The sequence below is a fragment of the Heterodontus francisci genome, chromosome 3 (assembly GCF_036365525.1).
Source record: "Heterodontus francisci isolate sHetFra1 chromosome 3, sHetFra1.hap1, whole genome shotgun sequence".
Taxonomy (NCBI): domain Eukaryota; kingdom Metazoa; phylum Chordata; class Chondrichthyes; order Heterodontiformes; family Heterodontidae; genus Heterodontus; species Heterodontus francisci.
In genome coordinates this window covers 100,099,065-100,118,278 of record NC_090373.1, presented here as the reverse complement: position 1 = coordinate 100,118,278, position 19,214 = coordinate 100,099,065, and the positions used below count along the sequence as shown (strand labels likewise).

The 19,214-nt window shown below is 43.1% G+C and overlaps 1 protein-coding gene across 7 annotated transcripts in view; it reads left to right on the top strand.

Moving 5' to 3' along the window:
- l3mbtl3 (L3MBTL histone methyl-lysine binding protein 3) overlaps positions 1 to 16,927 on the top strand; it is a 188,813-nt gene extending 171,886 nt beyond the window's left edge. For all 7 annotated transcript variants that reach the window (XM_068025130.1, XM_068025140.1, XM_068025119.1 and 4 more), the window contains 2 exons: positions 751 to 813; positions 14,338 to 16,927. In XM_068025130.1, coding sequence (XP_067881231.1) covers positions 751 to 813; positions 14,338 to 14,481 — 207 coding nt within the window. In that variant the 3' untranslated portion in view covers positions 14,482 to 16,927. The remainder of the gene's footprint in view (positions 1 to 750; positions 814 to 14,337) is intronic.
- The last annotated feature ends 2,287 nt before the right edge of the window (positions 16,928 to 19,214 follow it).

The following is a 19,214-nucleotide window of genomic DNA, read 5'->3' as shown; positions in this document are numbered from 1 at the left end:
TGCACTTTGTTGCAAGGTTTTGTTGATAGTGCCTTTGTCAGGCACATGTCAAACAATTTTAATTTTAATTACTTGAGAAAAGCCAGATCTCTCTATTAATTGCACGCTTTTTACTTTGCTTAGCTTTATAAAATTATTCTAAGATAATCCACATAAGGACTAGATCACTCTCCGATCTAGTCGTGAAAAGTGCTTTCACATTTTGACTTTTATTGTATGTGTTTTGTCGTTATTTAAAGAATGAATTTTCTTTAGATCATAAATGTTTTTAGACACAACCTTTCATTCAGTCTTGACAAGCTGGCACCTAATTCCAGCCACTAATTAGAATCAGCTGCTACAGTGAAAATACCTTTGCCCTCTCAGCGCTGACTTGCAGTACTCATTTATAACAACTCTTTCCCAGAGTTCAGCAGGTTTGTCTGGGGCACTTATGGTTTTTTCCTACAATCTGCTAGTAAACAGCATACAGCGTGCACCTTCTATCGGTGTCAAGATTTACTTCCTATTGCACTTTCCCCATCGCTCTTTGTTCATCATATTTTACTGACAACCCTATTGTTATGAAGATGCATATCCTTTGCTCACCACCAGAGACATGGGAGATCTGCTCTTTAACTAATTATAGTCATCATGGTAAATATTACATATACTTGTGTAGGTATTTGAATAAATTGTGCCCTAATTATTAAAGTTCAGTAATCTTTGCTATTTTTTGTGAAAATAATGTGTCTCTGGTATTATTCGTAGGTATCTGAATTTATACTGAGTTTGCCGGGTTGTGAAGAACAAGCCAAAGCATTTAGGCATGAGGTAAGCTTGAAGCTGATAGAAAATAAAGGTAAATATTGCTTAAATCCCTTAAAAGAAGAAAGGATAGACAAGGAAACGGGATGTCATCTCGCCCATCTGAATAGAAGGAAAAAGTCCCAAAATCATCATCCACTTGCGTAGGTACCATACCTTTATCTTGCAATCATTCACCATTTTGGCTCAATTTCCTATCAAATAACTACTTAGCTGACATTATGGGCTGAATTTTATGCCGCTCCATGGGTCTGTCTGCCCAAGGCCAATCAGGTATTTTACCCGTGGCAAACGGGCATGCTGGGGACGTGAAAGGCGGCCTGGTGATAGCGACAACCACTCCAGCCTCACCAGGGAAGGACCAATCCCCCTGGTGAGGTAAGCCCAATTTACCTTCACTCCTGGATCCATCTGGTCAGCTGAGCTGCAGTCCCAGCAGTGGCCACCGCTCACGGTGGCGCTGCTGGAACTAAGAGCTGCCGGCAGCTCATTGAGGTGGGACCTCCTCCCTCAGGCGGATGGGAGTCCCGCCTTGGGACAGTTAAAGCCTGGAGACCCGTAAAATGTGAGACCGATTCCCGGCTAGGCGGAAGCGGGCTCGCCACTGACTTTTACGTCGGTGGCGAACTCCCGTCCGCTTAAGGGTAAAATCCAGCCTTATGGATGAGATTTTAACTCACTCAAAACTCGGACAGAGTTGAAATCGGGCTCTATAAGTGTGAACAATAGCAAAATACTCAAAGCTACTTCTTTCTATTGTCATGTATTGTGAGGCTAGTGTTTCATAACAACAGTGACTGTACATCAAAGCAATTCATTGTATATGAAACATTTTGAGTGTTTTGGTGGCAGATTCTTTCAAATTAATGGAAAAAAGGAGGATTATTCAGTTATTAAATTTGGGGGAATGCTCATAAAAAGCAAATCAAAACTTTTAGATTTATACTGCTCTATTTAAAACAAAAGCATAGATCTACTTAATCTAATTTATTTTAAGCTGATCTTGGCTTTATTCCTCCAAAAGACGCGATTTGTTACATGAAAAAGAAGCAAAATGGAGTAATTTAGATTTTCCATATAATTTTTCATTATTAAATAATAATGAACATCCAGCTCTATTATTAGCAAGATGCATGAGTTCTTTTGAAGTGGGGCAGTTTTGATTGAATGCAGTTGGCAAGTGGTGCTGATTGAAATTAGATGATTTACTTAAAACAATGAGGCAAACAATCTACATCGGTATAATTCATGACACCTGGTGGTTTTCCTAATTTTCCAATGTGAAACCAAATAAATATGAGAATGTTGATATAACATCTCTGGCTTTCCTCAGAGTTCAGCAGGATTGTTACAAACTCCATTTCTGAAATACTCTGAGGTGTCTTCTACAATCTGCTAGTAATACATTAAGTCTTGCATCTAGTGTGTGCTTCCTATAGGCAATCCGTTCTGCTAGTGATAGTCTCTTTGGCTTAAAAATGACAGAGTCGCATGAGCAACATGTTTAAATATCAGCAGATCTCTTATGGTGTTCACAGTAAGTCCGAGGATATACTGTTTTGTAACAAAACGAGGCTTAAGTCATGTAGAGCGTAGCATCAGGACAACTAATTTATTGTGACTAAATGAATCACCTTTCTGTTTTTCTAGCTATATGTTATGCAAATAGTAAAAAAAAAAACTATGTAACTAGCACAGCAGTATAGCAAAGCAACACACAATTTCCTCCTGTTCACTGTTTCATGTATGTATGAAATGGAACATCATGGGGGAGTAGATCAAAATTTCAAAAATCTGAAACCCGCACCCGACCTGCCTTCAATGCACCAACTTCCATTTTTATTGGAGGTGGGTGACTAACCTGGCCTCCAGAGGTGGGTCAGTTACTTAATTATGCTAATGAGGCTGCATGCCTCATATTTTAACAGACTTGTAGTTTTAACATCTCCAGCCCATGTTTCCTAGGACTCGGAAACCCAGCAGTTGTAGTGAGTCAAAAACAGCTGGATGCAGCAGGTTGGCATTTTTCCAGCATTGCTTGTGTGACGGGAGAAGCAGGAATGCTCTCCCTGGCCCCTTAAGCAAACCTGTCCCCTGCCCCCAATCCATAGACACCAACCCTCACAACCTTCCCGCTCGACCTATGATCTCTTGAATTCCACCCCCCCCCCCCCCACCACTCACCCTGCAAACTTCCCCTCTGATCCAACAATCTCTTCAATCCCCTCTCCCCACTCCGGCCACCTAGTACTCTTCCTCCTTCCCTTTCACTCGCTGGCTGCAACCTTTCAGCGCAGGCTATCCCACCCGACAGCCAGCCAGCCTGCCTCTCAATCTGGCTGCCGGTGGGAAACAGAGAAAAAAATTCATATAAGGTTCTGCCATTAAATTGGGTTGGACCACTGAGATCCCAGAATTCCATGTTTCCTTGTCACTACAACCTCCTTTCCCTCCTCCCTGTCGAATTTCAAGGCCCATATGTCGATTCAAATGGAAACTCCCCAGGTTGGCAGTCTATCATTTCCCCATTCAGGAAACATTGCTAAATAGTTGAATATGACAAAGGTTAGTAGGTGGGAATAATCAGCAGACTGGGGAATGCTCAAATATGAATATTAAGTACAGGAAATATGAGAGCTATGACGCTGGAACTTGCACTCCTTTATACACTAAGAGTTCTGGTATTTCCTCTGTGATGTGATGTGAAATGCCAGGCTTGCAATAGGTGCAATCATTTGAATATTCCCAACCCTTCTGCCTCATTGCCCAGTTCCTTTGCTGACTGCAAATGTAAGCTGACCCTTAACTTTTACGCCACAATAACATTCCAGGTTGCAGCAGGTGACATCAGCAATGTTTCCCAGTTCACTGTACACTGCTACATCAGGAGGAATATCTACATCATCACCATAGATGGCACTCACATTTCCCATCACCAACCTGGCATTTTCCTCAACAGAAAGGGATACAGCTCCCTCAAAGAGCAGCTCATTTGCAACCACTGGCAGTGTATCATGTGGGTCTGTGCCCGGTTTCCTGGCAGAAGTCATGTTTCATTTACCCTGCACCAGTTCTTTGACCCACCTGTATTCCAACCACCCTGTCAGGTCACAGGTTGGCTACTTGACAACAAGGGAATAGCCCCTCCAGACATGAACCTGGGCCGAGACAAAGGGTTGGTTGGCGTACAATGAAAGCCAGGCCAGCACCAGAAATCTGAGGAGCAGACCAACGATGTGCTTCCGGCTGTACCGTTCTGAACAAGCTCTGCTGTACACACTTGACAATGTCTCCAAATTTATTGGGTGCTGGATAATTTTGCATCCAGAGGGACCAGCTGTTACCACCACCTGGGTGGAAGCAAGTGGAGGGGGAGGAACAGCAGGAGCAGCATTGACCCCCATGTTCATCTACCTATCCCAATGTTCCAAAGAGATATTTTCTCAGTGGCTACAGCTTGGGAGATGGAAGGCTGCTGAGCTTAAGGGTACTTCAGTTGACCGTAGAGGAAGACCTCAAGCAGCATCTCGATGTGGGCAGTATGGCCTAGCTGGCTGTGTGACATTGACTTGGGTACTGAGAGAGCGACTGCAATTCCACACCCCTACAGCTATGTGTGACTCAACAGTGTGCATGAGTGATAGGGTGTTCTGGAAGCCCCTGCCAACACTGTAGCAATCTGACCTTTCCAGGTCCTGATTTTAAACAAAAATGCTAAATCCACTGTTAGGAAGAAAAGAAAAAGAAAAACTTGCATTTATATATCGCCTTTCATGCTTTCAGCACGTCCCAAAGCGCTTTACGGCCAATGAAGTACTTTTGAAGTGTAGCCATTGTTGTATTGTAGGAAACAGCATGGATGAGGGTGCTAGCAGCAGATGAACCGAGGCAGGCGCGGAGTCGGATTATGGAGGTGGAAATACACTGTCTTAGTGATGCCGTGGATACATGGTCAGTAGCTCATCTCTGGTTCAGCTTCAGGTAGTTGCCAGAGCGAGGGATGGCTAGGGAGCAGAGTTTGTGGGAGCGACTGAAGACAATGGCTTTGGTTTTCTCGATATTTAGTTAGAGGAAATTTCTTGCTCATCCAGTACTGGGTGTTGTACAACAAGCTGAAAATTTACAGATAGTGGAATGGTCAAGAGAGGTGGTGTTGATGGTAGAGGAGCAAAAATTTATAATGTAAGTAACAATCAGAAATTTCAGGGAGGGTAAAGCAGTTTACTAGTATTTTGTAAAGTGACAAATAAATGTGAGGTCCCATGTCTTTCATTATCAATAACCTTAAATGCATTGACCTTGTGTAAATTTTGTGATATTTGAATGTGTTGCAGTGATGGCAAATCACTGTCTTATGTAGGCTGTAACAGCCATGGTAAACATCAGAATCAATATCCTAGTCCAACGGTGAACTATGGCACGGAAGATAATTAAAGATAAAAATTTAAAGTGCAAATGATCTTTGTGTGTAATTTGCATATAAATATGGTAATTATCAACATGAAGATGAGTTAGTTAATAATTAACATTGCTCTTGTCTGTTCTAAGTGATGGATTCAGATAATATGTGCTATTGTCTTGTCAAATATTTTGACAGTGAACTTCTCATCTGTGTAATTAGTTTCATTTTACAGTGTGCATAATCTATCTCACTGGGGAATGAGTACAGTTTGCTAATTGCACAAATTCACCAGTCCATCGCCCTTAACCATTGCATGCCCGGATATTTAGTATGTTTTGTGCTAGAGTAGTGGAGTGTTAAATGAAATAACCTTGGATGCTATTACATTTGTTTCAGAGATTTAAGACAGGATTTAGAAGTTGTGAATATATTGTAAGTGCAAAGTGCGAGTGATTAATGAATGTCAACAGAAACCCGAGCTTTAGTCACTGAATTTCACTGCCAAACATTTGGTACTCTTTACATTGCAGCATCTGAGGTTCATTTTCAGAAAATAATTTTGGGATTCTTTTATCCTAGCATAAAATAGCATGACTTTGCTATAAAGATAATAGGCCATTATTTGTTGTGGCAGGGCATCTAAAACCATTTGCCGTTAGTTAGACTTTACAGTACGTGTTTAGGTTTTTAGATTTTTTTTAAATTGCTGAAAGTGTGAGCTGATAACGTCACAGCGAGGCAAACAGGGCATCTGGGACCTGAGTGAACTGGGAAAGCAACTGTGTATCTCGTTAACCAATCTGGTTGAAGGATTGTGAACTAAAAGTGCAAGGACTCAGAAGGAAGTGTAAATTAGAGTGGATGAATTCAATATCAAGTCTGGTACAGAAAGAGAAATAGAGGGAAAGAAATATTGGACTAACCGAGGGAAAAAAAAGGAAAAGTTTTTTAAAAAAATTGACATTATTAAAAGTTCCAATAACAATTAAAATACGAAGGAATGAGAATCCACCCTTGTAATAGTTAATTTTCAGTTCGAGAGTTTGATTGGCAGTAATTAACACTTATTATGTTGTTAAAAGGCTACTTAGACTGAACTTTCTGTGGCGAGTTTAGATTGTATTTATTGCACAAATACAGGAACTTCAAGCTGTTCAGTGCCCTTCAGTGGTGAGCTAGACAGTAAGATACTTTTGCGAATGACAGCAACTTTGGATTTCCTCATTTAACCTCGCATCTGCCCCTTGCTTGAAATTGCTACAGCAGTTGCGCTGAAATAATATGGAGTGCTATAACCTTGCTGTTATTTTGTAAGTAGATTATGGGCTGATATTATTGTAGAGATGAAGTAATGCAGGACTTAAATTCCTGCCAGCAATCCTACCTTGGTTGGGGGGGGGGGTGGTGGGAAACGGTGGTGTAGTGGTAATGTCACTCGGCTAGTAATGCACAGGCCCAGGCCTAATACCCTGGGGGCACTGGTTCAAATCCCACCCTGGCAGCTGGTGGAATTTAAATTCAATTAACAAAAATCTGGAATTAAAAGATGGTCTCAGTAATGGTGCCATGAAGCTATCATCAATTGTCATAAAACCTTATCTGGTTCACTAATGACCTTTAGGGAAGGAAATCTGCTGTCCTTACCTAGTCTGGCCTACATGTGACTCCAGACCCACAATAATGTGGTTGACTCTTAACTGCCCTCTGAAATGGTCTAGTAAGTCACTCAGTTCAAGGGCAATTAGGGATGGGCAACAAATGCTGACCTTGCTGGCGACTCCCACATCCCATGAAAGAACAAAAAAAGTAGGAGAAGTGCAGTCAGGGGCTGGGAAAAAACTCATTTGCAATCCAGATCTCATTTTCTTTTCTTCGTTCATGGGATGTGGGCATCACTGGCTATGTCAGCATTTATTGCCCCGTCCCTAATCGCCCTTGAGAAGGTGGTGATGAGCTGCCTTCTTGAACCGCTGCAGTCCATTTGGGGTAGGTACACCCACAGTGCTGTTAGGAAGGGAGTTCCAGGATTTTGACCCAGTGACAGTGAAGGAACGGCGATATAGTTCCAAGTCAGGATGGTGTGTGACTTGGAGGGGAACTTGCAGGTGGTGGTGATCCCATGTATTTGCTGCCCTTGTCCTTCTAGTTGGTAGAGGTCGCGGGTTTAGAAGGTGCTGTCTAAGGAGCCTTGGTGCATTGCTGCAGTGCATCTTGTAGATGGTACACACTGCTGCCACTGTGCGTTGGTGGTGGAGGGAGTGAATGTTTGTAGATGGGGTGCCAATCAAGCGGGCTGCTTTGTCCTGGAATGGTGTCGAGCTTCTTGAGTGTTGTTGGAGCTGCACCCATCAAGGCAAGTGGAGAATATTCCATCACATTCCTGACTTGTGCCTTGTAGATGGTGGACAGGCTTTGGGGAGTCAGGAGGTGAGTTACTCGCCTCAGGATTCCTAGCCTCTGACCTGCTCTTGTAGCCGTGGTATTTATACAGCTACTCCAGTTCAGTTTCTGGTCAATGGTAGCCCCTAGGATGTTGATAGTTGGGGATTCAGCGATGGTAATGCCGTTGAATGTCAAGGGGAGATGGTTAGATTCTCTCTTGTTGGAGATGGTCATTGCCTGGCAGTTGTGTGGCGCGAATGTTACTTGCCACTTATCAGCCCAAGCCTGGATATTGTCCAGGTCTTGCTGCATTTCTACACAGACTGCTTCAGTATCTGAGGAGTCACGAATGGTGCTGAACATTGTGCAGTCATTCCAGTGACTACCTTTGTGGCTTCACGTAGTGCACATTTAATCCCTTAATCCACGCCAGAGAGTGTCTCCAAATTCGTGGTGATGATCGGGAAATTATGTGGGTGCAGCCTTTGCCACCAGCCCTTCGGTGAGCGCCTGAGGAGGAGGAAGACGAGGAGGACAAGGAAGGGAGGAGGCATACGGGACATCATCATTCTGGCACAGGCTATCAGCAGCTCATCATACACCGGTTTCCCCGAAAACATCCCCAAATCATCATTGGCAGCAACTGTGGAGAGAGAAGCAGAGTTAACATTTCAGGTCTGTGACCTTTCATCAGAACTGATGGAGTATTTCCAGCACTTTGTTTTTATTTCAGATTTCCAGCACCCACAGTATTTTGCTTTTATTTCACCAAAATCATCATTGCTCCACAATTCCCCACCTTTCCATCTCTCTGCTACAGACCATCACAGTGTCCTCTTGGTCAGAAGCCACATAAGACACCACAAAAAAAAATTCTTAATGGCTTTATGCAATAACACTCCCAATAATGCAAACAAAACTGAACCATTCACCCTTGTGCTTTTACTCAGTGCCTGTCTTGTGTGTGCCTTTGCCTGGACTGGTGCTATTAGGCAGGGCCACCCCAGTGTCTGCAGCATGCTTGGTGGAAGGCTGCTGACTTTCAATGGGGGAAACTGCAGATGGCCTTGCAGGATGACCTCGAGCAGCTCTGAGCCTTGCAGTCCCAGATTTGGACTGCACTACATTGGCATGGGCAGCAGCAGCCTGGGCAGGCTGGCTGGCTGATGAGTAACAGCAGGGGCACTGGCAGAGTAGCAGTGGTGGCAGTATGAATGCTGTCATCCTGTGACAGAACAGCAGAATTGTGCACCATGGAGCTGCTGCCATTCCCCAGGCGCAGTGCCTCAGCAATCTAAACCCTTTGAGCACTGAGATCTGCAGTCATGGTGGCTGCATGGTAACAAGTGTGGATCTCATGACCTCAGTCTGACCTTACACTGCAGAACTCCAACGTTGGGTGGCTTCTGCCTGTGCTGCAATGGAATCTCAGACATTGGCCATCCAAAGCTGCATCACGGCTGGGTCCCCAAGTGCTGTCATGGAATAGACTATTTCCACACTGGAAAGGATGGGCTCCAACTCTCTAAAGCCCTGTGCCAAGTTGGAACCAGACTCCTCCGTCCACCTTGACCATGACAACAGGCTCTGTGGCAGGCCTGCCAATGCACCAAACATCTCAGTGTGCATGTCCATCAACCTTTTCCTGTATGCCACCCCATCAAAGTCATCATCTGAGTCCTCTGCAGTAGAACTTGTCTGCCCTCTGGAGGACTGGAAGACTCTCTATTCTTTCCAGCTGAGTTTGATGTAGCCCAATCGTGCCCAGTCACTCACCATGTTCTGATCCTGTCTCTATGCTACCCTCTACAAGTACGTGCACTGCTAGTATCTGAGTTGGTGGTTGCGAGTGGCAGATCAAATGACGGTTCTTCTTCCTCAGACAGGTGCTCTTGTTCTCTCCATTCATCATCAGCCTGCACTCGTTGGCCAGGCAGCAGGTATTGGGTATCTGAAAGATTAAATGCAGAAGCTGAGGTTTAAGGTGAGGGAAGGGGGTTGGGGTAGAAAGCAAAAGGTGCATGGTAACAGCATCTGCAGCTTGTATTTCATATCAGATTGCAAGAAGAGGGTGAAGTGGAATTTGAGAAGGTGCATAAGGCGGGAACATACCACCATCCTGGATGGTTTCAGCAATGCTGGTTTCAACAGCCTCAGTGACTGCCACACTGATATTTCGGAGCACCATCTCCTCCATGGGGCTTAGGACATCCAGTCATGCCTGTCTGTCACCAGCTGTCTGCTGCTCCCTCCAGGTTTGTGCCCCCTTTTCCTACAAGAGAGAGGGAAGAGTGTCAGTGAGTATGTTGCAATGTGTCTGGATGATGTGCCTGTCATAGCCGAATGTATGTGGAAACTGAGAGATATGGGTGTGAGGCCTACAGCAGTGGTTAAGTATGTGAGGGTGAGGTGGCGCACTTGAATGTTAGGCATGAGGCCTCATTACCAGAGATTGCTGATGGGGGTGTGGCGCATTGAATGGCATTTTTGGTTGGTGGTGTGGTGAGTAGATGATGACATTTGAGGATACATTCGCTGACCTCGACCACTCGTGTGAGTTCATTGAATACATTCCAGCACTCTAGCTAGGACCTTGGGGCTGGATTCCTTGCATTGACCTCTGTGCCAACCTTCTCTCGTTCCCTTCGCAGTGTGTGCCTGGAGGGCCTTTTCATCCCCTATAGAAATACAACTTCTGCTTCCCACCTCCTGGACCACGACCTCCAGCACTGCTCCATTGTTCCTGTTCCTTGTCAGAAACACTTACATAGACAGTTCCAACACCTGATGCAGACAGAATGCACCTCCCCTTTTAAGAGATGCAGGCTGGCTTTAAGAAGTGCAGGCTAGCTTTAACTCCTGCTGACCTCACACGAACCTGGCACCCTGCTAAGCATGCAACCAGTCAGCATTGCATTTAGCACTGGCCTGCACGTCACAGTCATAGAGCTGAGCAGATAGCATGACGTTTGCATGTTGCCAGCGTCACCCCAATTGAGGAGCAGGGTAATCAGGCATTACGATCCCCAGGCCCACAAACCAGCCATATTGAACTTTAAAGCTTGCTAAGTCCAGAGAATCATCTGTAGCAGGTCCATCCCAGGACTTTGCAACTCTAAGATGAGGATCATCTACATTATAAGAGGCTGATAATCTTGTAGTGCACCTGCCCATATCTCAAACCCCAGGCCCTCAGCTGGCACTCAGAAGTGTTAATAGGATGGAAGAAAAATTGAAAAGTTATCAGGGGAGTTCACAGTGGTGGATCTTGGTGATGGTTTTGTTAATGACATCCAAGAACAGTGGAATTGTTGGAATTTTAAAGATGAGGTTGATATTCATGAAGAAATCATAACCTGGTCCTGGAAAGATGTTCATAGCTCAGAACTTTCATAAGACATCTGCTTCGAATCAAGTAAGCTATGGGTTGAATTTTATCAGCCCTCTAAGAGACGGGCTGGGAGATGGGCGGGCCTGAAAAATGGTGAGGGAAGGCGGAGATGGCGTGCCTGTCACCCTCCCGATTGACGCCATTGAATTTTCTCAGGGACGTGAAAGGCCAAGGATGGCCTTCCTGTCCTTAAGTGACCAGTTAATTAATTTTAACCGGGGGATGGCCTCCACCATGTGGGGAGATCACGCAGTAACACCTGGCAGCCTCCCTTGGCGGCAGGGGTGAGGGTTGCACTTCTGCTTGGACACTTTGTGTCCCACAAAGGGCCTCTGGTGTTAAAGGCTGCCCCTGCACTAATACCCCCCCCCACTTCCGCCTTCAACAACAAACCCTCACCCCACCCTGGCCCCAATTACCTTCTCTCCGGGCCTCCAGTGCTGCTGCTGCTTCTGGTGGCACTGCTGAGCTGCCGGCCCTCTGATTGACCAGCAGCTCTTGGAGGTGGGATCCCCATCCTTAAAGGGATGGGGACCCTAGGGCTAGGCAGTAAACTGCCTGAGCACTGTAAAATGCAGCCGGGTGGGGGGTTGTCTCCCAAACAGTTGAGGCAAAGCGTCAGGGTCCCTGCCACCTGCATAATCGTGTGTCTTGAGATTATGGTGAAATTCAGTGGAGCAAATGATTATTACAGCTGGAATGGCGATAATGAGATTATACATTCCTGAAAGTGTTCCAGGTAGGTCTGTCTCTTAATTCTCCCTGCTGCTGACACTGCCTCCTCCTCAAGGTTCCCAGTCATCAGTCATTTTCTAAAGATCAAAATTATGAAGGAGCCAGCGTGCAACTGCAACTTCTAAAACAGTACTAGGAATTTGCAAAAGTGAGTCTTTGGACCTACCTAGGCACCAGAATCTTCTCTTTGGCATGGCAGTGGTCTGTTCAATTTGAATTCAAGTGTGGATGCATGTCTTACTGTAGCATTCCTCCACTTCACTGGTGGTCCTTCTCAACAGTTAGCATCCATGGTATACTGAAAATTCCCTGTTGCCAAGAAATCATCCAGTGCCCTGCCCTCAATTCTAAAAGGCTGTTGAAGGATGAATAAATCGTGGCAGCTGCCTGCATATCGGGCAATGACATGCAGAAATCCAGTAGTTGCACACTAATTGGACATTAAGGGAGTGAAATCCTTCTTGGTTGACAGAATGGTGTGTGTTGACAGGGGCTCCTAAGGTCATATTGAGTGCAATCTATTGCTCCAAACACTCGTGGAAACCCAGGGAGCTGTTTAAAAATTAATGGCCCACTCACTCATTTTAATGCTCCTGCATCAGATATCAAATCTGAGCTGCCCTAGCAAACAGGGCATTTATAACTTGCCTAATGCAAGAATGGACACCAAATTGACTGACCTGGCAGCAGTCACTTATTGCACAGTGGCAAGGAAATCAAGAACAGTATGAACTTTCTGAGTTATTGTAAGCACTGTCCTGGCTTTTGATGTTTGCAGATCTCCCTAGAGAATAGAACAAAGCTCTTCCCGTGCTTCTGGGTGAAACCATAGGCTCCTGATGCATAACTCTTAAGAATATTTTAAAAATAGATCTTCTGGGTCTACACTTTCTGATGACTGGGTATCTTCTGGAGGGTCTGGATCATCTGTGGTGCTGCCTTGTGAGCCTGACTTTCCAAATTGTCTGTTGTGCCTCTTCCTCCAACATAAAAATCATAAATCACACTGGGAAGGTCTTGGGGTAATTTTTTAGGGCAATTCGCTAAACAAAGAACAGCCTTGTGGGAGACTCCCAAATAAAGCTCGAAGATGCAAAAATAAAGTACAAAAAGAAAGTCCATTCAAAGTGAAGGTATGACTCTAACTAATCGTCTTTCTGTGTTGGCGAAATACCCACTGAACAGCAGGATGACCTTTATGGGACTTTAGCTTTAAATGAAATATAGAATAAAAATATTATTTGGGTTCTCCATGATCGAAATAGGCAAAATGGAAGAGTACAAGGATTACTGAGTAGCGATGATAAATAAATCATCATGGAAATATCAAATTTGAATAGATTGCTAAAAATAAACTAGAAAATTAAAGGGTACATGTATTTAACCTAGTGGTCTTTATAGACCACAGGGGTAATTTTGACTTTGTGTAATAGTGTAACATGAGTGATAGCAAACTATTTTTCATCTCTTGATGTAGGATGGGCTGCTGATTTGCTATCACCTATTTTACATTATTGCACAAAGTCAAAATTGCCTCCTGCATGTTTGTCTTCCAGAGGTTTTTCAATGGAACCAAACTAGACCTTTCGTTTTACATTTTAATTGTATATTAACATAAACATCACTGATGGCTCTATGCAGTCATTAGTAAGGAATTGCTTACTCAGCCTAAAGTGATGCAATTCCTTAACTAATTTACTGTCAAATTGCTGTGGGAATTTTAATTGCCACATTGAACCTTAGAATAATCTCATTAGTTCAATTGAATTGGGACCCAGGTGCCCGAGAGTTCCTATATTCACCTCGGTCTTCAAAATAAATTGTTAATTGGTTTCCAATGTGTAATTTGTTAGATATATTTTTCATTCAGTTATGAAGGATTGTAAAGGCCTGAGTGAGTTGGAGCTCAGCTGGGACTTCAGATGTTTCAGGCAGTAGGTCTGATTGGCTGCATAGTAACAGATTGTGGGTTTGTGGCAGCATTTTTTTGATGTGCTGAGTTTCTAATCTCAGATGGGCCACTAGGGAGAAGTGCGAAGTGGAGGCTTGGTGCTTCTCAAAGGGAGAGAAGAAAAGCTGGAGAATGTTTTTATTTTCACAGCTGTAGCTCTGCTTTGGTAGCATAGGCAGGGGTCCTGAAGAGAGAAAGAAAAAAATATAAAAATGCAAGAAAAACATTTTAAAATGCAATAATTTTCCTTTTTCTTGTCTGCTTTTGTAGAGTGATTAGCTTTCTAATATGGTAAGTAAACTACACACACGAGGAGCTGGAATCTAATAAATAGCCATGATAATGTAATGTCAGACATGCAGCATTACAGAGTACTTCTGACATGGTAGGAGCAAAATTACAATGCCATGATTTGCAAATTCTCTTGTATGCGTGTGCAGACTACAGGCTATAATTTAAAAAAAAGTTCAAGTTGACTTGTTAAGATGAAGAAACTACATTTTAAAATAGTGCATTAAATCTACGATTCTCAGATATTACTCAGATGTTCAAATGTTAAGAGTGTTGTCACCTTGAAAAATATAGTTTAAAGCATGGATAACCACTGCCAATGTTACATACTGAGTTGAGTATTTATTAATACTTTTTACAACTTTTATTTTTCTTCAGCAAATTGATGGAGAAGCATTTCTACTACTGACACAGACAGATATTGTGAAAATAATGAGCATTAAACTAGGACCAGCTCTGAAAATCTACAATTCCATCCTAATGTTTAAAACTGCAGAGGAAAATGGACAGAATGAGCTTTGAAAAGATTGAAAGTACAGCACTACTGCTGTAAATGGCTGGTTTATCAATTAAAATTCATCATTAATTCAAAGCACAAGAACTCTTTACTAAAAATGGAATTCCAAAAGAATACTACTGGAATATTTACTGTTGATTTAGCAGACTCAGAGTGCATACACTTTCAGCAGCACTAAACTATGAGCTCATCTCCCATTCATTTCCTCAGGACTTAATTATGCAAATATCTGCCCAGTGATAGCTGGTCTGAACTGTTTATGAATTGAATTGTATATTTAAATATGGCTGTTGAGTTTCTTCTAAGAGCTGGACACTTAATCTAACAGACACTGAAATGGATTAATTATATTCATTGTTTTATTCCTCCTTTTGTTTTTGGTGTTTGTGTTGTTTGTGTATAAATTGTTTGACAGATTACAATATCTGTAATGTGACATTTCATTCTCCCAAATACTGAAATGTGCATAAGGATATATATTTTCAGAAGTTGGTATTGCTGGACTTATTTTAACTGTTGGGTTGTATACATCTTTGAAATGTAATATCCAAACTTTTCAGGCAGATCTTAAATAGTTAATTGAGACAAAACACACATTGCCCAATCTCAGATTTAATTAAAATATTCTCTGGTTTATTAAATGTTGTGGTATTGCTTGATACAATAATTATTTGCTGAGTGGGTTTGCATAAATTAAAGGATGATTGAACTGCAGGTACAGTCAAACCTTATTGTTACAAACTCACATCAATATATTTTCTGAGGCTTTGGGCAGGACTTTCCCACGAGCTTCAGGACCCCGAAGACGGAACCAAACAGGGCTCTCAAATCTGCTCTTGCCAGCAGTGAGACTGGGGGAGCTATTTTCTCAGAGGGGCCTCCTAACTAGCTGCCCCTGAGCTGCTGAAAATTAAGGATGGCGGGCGGGCTATCTGCTGCAGGCCCAATCAGAGGCAGCATGGGGATTGAGAGGGTGCCTCAACATGGAGGCGCCCTTAAAGGAGTAAATTTTTAAAATAAAATTTCAGAGGGGCCAAGCAGGCAGGCCCCTTTGGATCATAGGGGAAACCCTCTCCTGATGGCTCATTGGCACTGTAGAGGCTGCCTGCTGCCCCCTCTTTGAGCAATGGAGCCTCTGGCACCGATGAGCCTTCCCCGGATTGCTCCAGGGGGGCTGTCTCCATTAATTTGACGGCCTCAGCACGCAGCGGGAGGCCAGTCCGCCGCCAGCAAGCTGGCAATATCACTCCTAATTGGGAGCTTAAGCATTTGTTGCCCACCTCTCTTCAGCCGTCTCCCGGCGGTGGGAATGTGTCAGAGAACCATCCCGATGCGACACATTTTTCTACCCTATGTCACATTGCACCCAATGTCACTTAATGGAAGCATGGATTGGAGAATTGGATGGGAAGGACAGCGTGCCCAAATTACTATGCTAACGATTTTCTGATCATTCATATTAATGATTGAACCATTAGGAGTGCTGCAAATCAGGTATGCTGACCTCCACACTTGATTCTCAGACCCAACATGTTCTCATAACAACAAAATTCTGCCCATCAAGGATTCTCTGTGATTTTGACTGCTCTATCTCTCCAATTCAATTTCCTATCATCATTCCATAACCCTTAATACCCTTACCTCACAAGTAAGTTCCTCTATTAAACAGCACAGTTGATTCTGCATCTGTCACTGCAGGCACTCTGCATTCCATATCCTCACAACCCTTTCCAAAAATATTTTCCAGAGCTTGCTTTTAAACAGTTTAGACCTAATTTAACTTTTTTAGATCAGATGTAGCTAACTTAGTATTAATTTAACTGGTTTAATTTAAATTTTCATCAAAAGTTGATCTTAGAGTGCAATAGTAGTTCCCACTTGGGCCAGACTAGTTGTATTTTAGTAATGGGAGGTATGCAGCAAAACTACAGGAGCAGGATTTCAAATATTTAGTGGTGTTTTTGAAGGGCTGGTTACTTTGAAGTATTAATACGTTCAAAGCAGAAAGAGTACTATTTCAGTAACATTTTTTTTAAATCAGATTTTTAATTTATTCTTTCCAGTAAGAAAGGGCAAAGTCTGAACATTGGAACTTTTTAAATAAACATAGAGCCAGCTCCATTTCGGGGATCTGCATCACTAAGAGAGGACATCATGACTGAACAGTTCACTCATCCTTAAACAGATACTTTACTATTCTTTGAAGCCTGGAGGTTTGCTGTGAGGTAATATTCAAGACAAATAAGATTTGGTCACATTAAATGACTCGAATGATGCAGCTTAAGGTATTTGTGTCTTTCATGCATCAGTGATGACTAGATGGGCCGAAGGGCCTCTTCGCTATTATTCTGTGATTCGCTGAATAAATTACCTCATAGCAGATTTAATCCATACCATCATATCTTCTGTGGAAAACTGTGTGCTACCCTTTTAAATAAACAAATAAAAGAACAGATCAATGTTAAAGTAATTAAATGTGTGCCTGATTTTACAAATCTCACTGTTAACTGAGGGAAATGTTATTAAACATGCACTATGGTCTGGATTTTCCTAAGATTGTTGGATAAATGGCAGGGCAGGACCTCTACCCATCACCATGAATCTGCTGGCACCTCACAGTATTTTTCCGGTGCGTTCTCACTTAATATGAAGAAGGTGGTGCTTCATGAGAATCACACTCTTGAATTGGACTCTTTCAAGCGGAGAGAGGGAACTTGGGGCTGGCTGCAACAAAAGGTTGCTTCAGTTGAAATGGCCAGAATCACAGGTGATTCAAATGGTGAGGGGTTGGGGGGGGTCAGGGTGTGGAGAAAGAAAGAAAGCAAACTGGAGTTGCAGCTGAACATTGCAAAGTGATGGTAGGAGGAGGAATACCATAGCAGGCAGTCTGCAATGATCAGGGTGCCAAAATTCTCAGGAGCTGCAATGGTGGTCATGTTGGCAGAGACTCCACTTTTCCACTCAAAGGTACATCTCTCGTCATTCTACTATCCCATATCACATTTCCTGCAATGTTTGTGTGAGAAATGGAGATACTGTTGCATTGCCTGCAGTTGACAGCACATGCACAAGCATTTCTGCAGATGATCTGGATGAAATGGCATTGTGAATTTGGCTATAGCATGCCTAATTTCTTCTTTGCAATTGTAAATCATGATGTGTGGAAACGAAGACAACAGACTTGTGATCAGGAGGAATCTCTGCTATTCCTGCACAGAACTTGACAGGCTGCGAGAGATGGAGAATTTGGATGAATGCTGTCACATTCAGGTTGGTAACAGGATACAACACTTACAGAATCGTGAAATTTTAGTCTTGTTGGCATACTGATGACTTGAAGAGCCTCTTGCCATTGTTCAGTCAACATTTTCTGCTACAAAAGTGAGCACCTCCTTAAAATAAATGCCCTTTGTGTCCCTCACAGATGTTGAACACTTAACTGAAAGTAGCATTGGGTGAGCAATCTGACACCTCCAAAAGGGCTATTCCTTTACTTAAATCGCCTTTACCTGATTTACCCACTCTATGATATCTTACTGATTCAAGTTCCAGCCCAGATACATCGACTCGGAACAAAGACACTACTGAGAAACAACACTGAAGGAATCACAGAGCACCAGTGAGCAGGGAGGGAATGATGAGGATATGCCCTTAGCAGAGGAGGCCAAGAACAAAGATCACAAGAGCTTAGGCTTTAATAGATCTCTGACTTTGGAGGTTAGATCTCATATGCAATGGAGACCATCTCCTCTTGTGGTGCAGGTGGAAAGTTAGCGATCACAACCTGCATCTGTAATACAATGCGGAAGGTATAGCACAACACGAGGAACACCCAGGTGAGTGTGGCAGTCCATAAGATCAATGTGGCCTTCAAACATCAGGAAGAGACTAAGGGCAATACTGAAGCTTCCACTTCGTAGGTAACACCCTGTGGTGTACATGGCGTCACTGATAAAAAGGTTGGCTGTAAAATATAAATAACTCACGTTAAGCACAGATCTTGTCATCTGCCACTTCAAATAAATGTCAAATAAAAGTGTTCTGTGACCAACTGAAGAAAACCCCTGGGAAATTACGGGATTTGAATGATAAAAATAAAACCAAAAAATTGATAGAAATGGACAGTAAATCACGCAACAACTTAAAAGAGAAAGGCGTGGCCCCTCCTAATTGAGACGCAATTATGTTCAGTTTTAGAGGGTAGTTTAACATGACTTTCCCATACAGTCGTAAAAATTTGGGCTTTTAAAACAGCTTTTAATTTTTTTAATTTATTCATTCACAGGATGTGGGTGTTGCTGGTAAGACTAGCATTGATTGTCTATCCCTAAATCTCTAATTACCCTTAAGAAGGTGGTGGAGAGCTGCTTCCTTGAACTACTGTAGTCTGTGTGGTGTCATTGAATGCTGTTAGGTAGGGGGTTCCAGGATTTTAACCCAGCAATGATGAAGGAGCAGTGATATATATCTAAGTCAGGATGATGTGACTTGGTGGAAAACTTGGAGGTGGTGGTGCTCACACGTGCTTCCTGCCCTTGTCCTTCTAAATGGTAGAGGTGGTAGGTTTGGGAGGTGTTATTGAAGAAACCTTGTCAAAAGTGTATCTTTTGGCTGATACTGCAGCCACAGTCCATTGGTAATGGAGGGAGTTAATATTTAAGATAGGTGGATGGGGTGCCAATCGAGTGGACTGCATTGTCCTGGATAGTGTCAAACTTTTTCAATGTTGGAGTTGCAC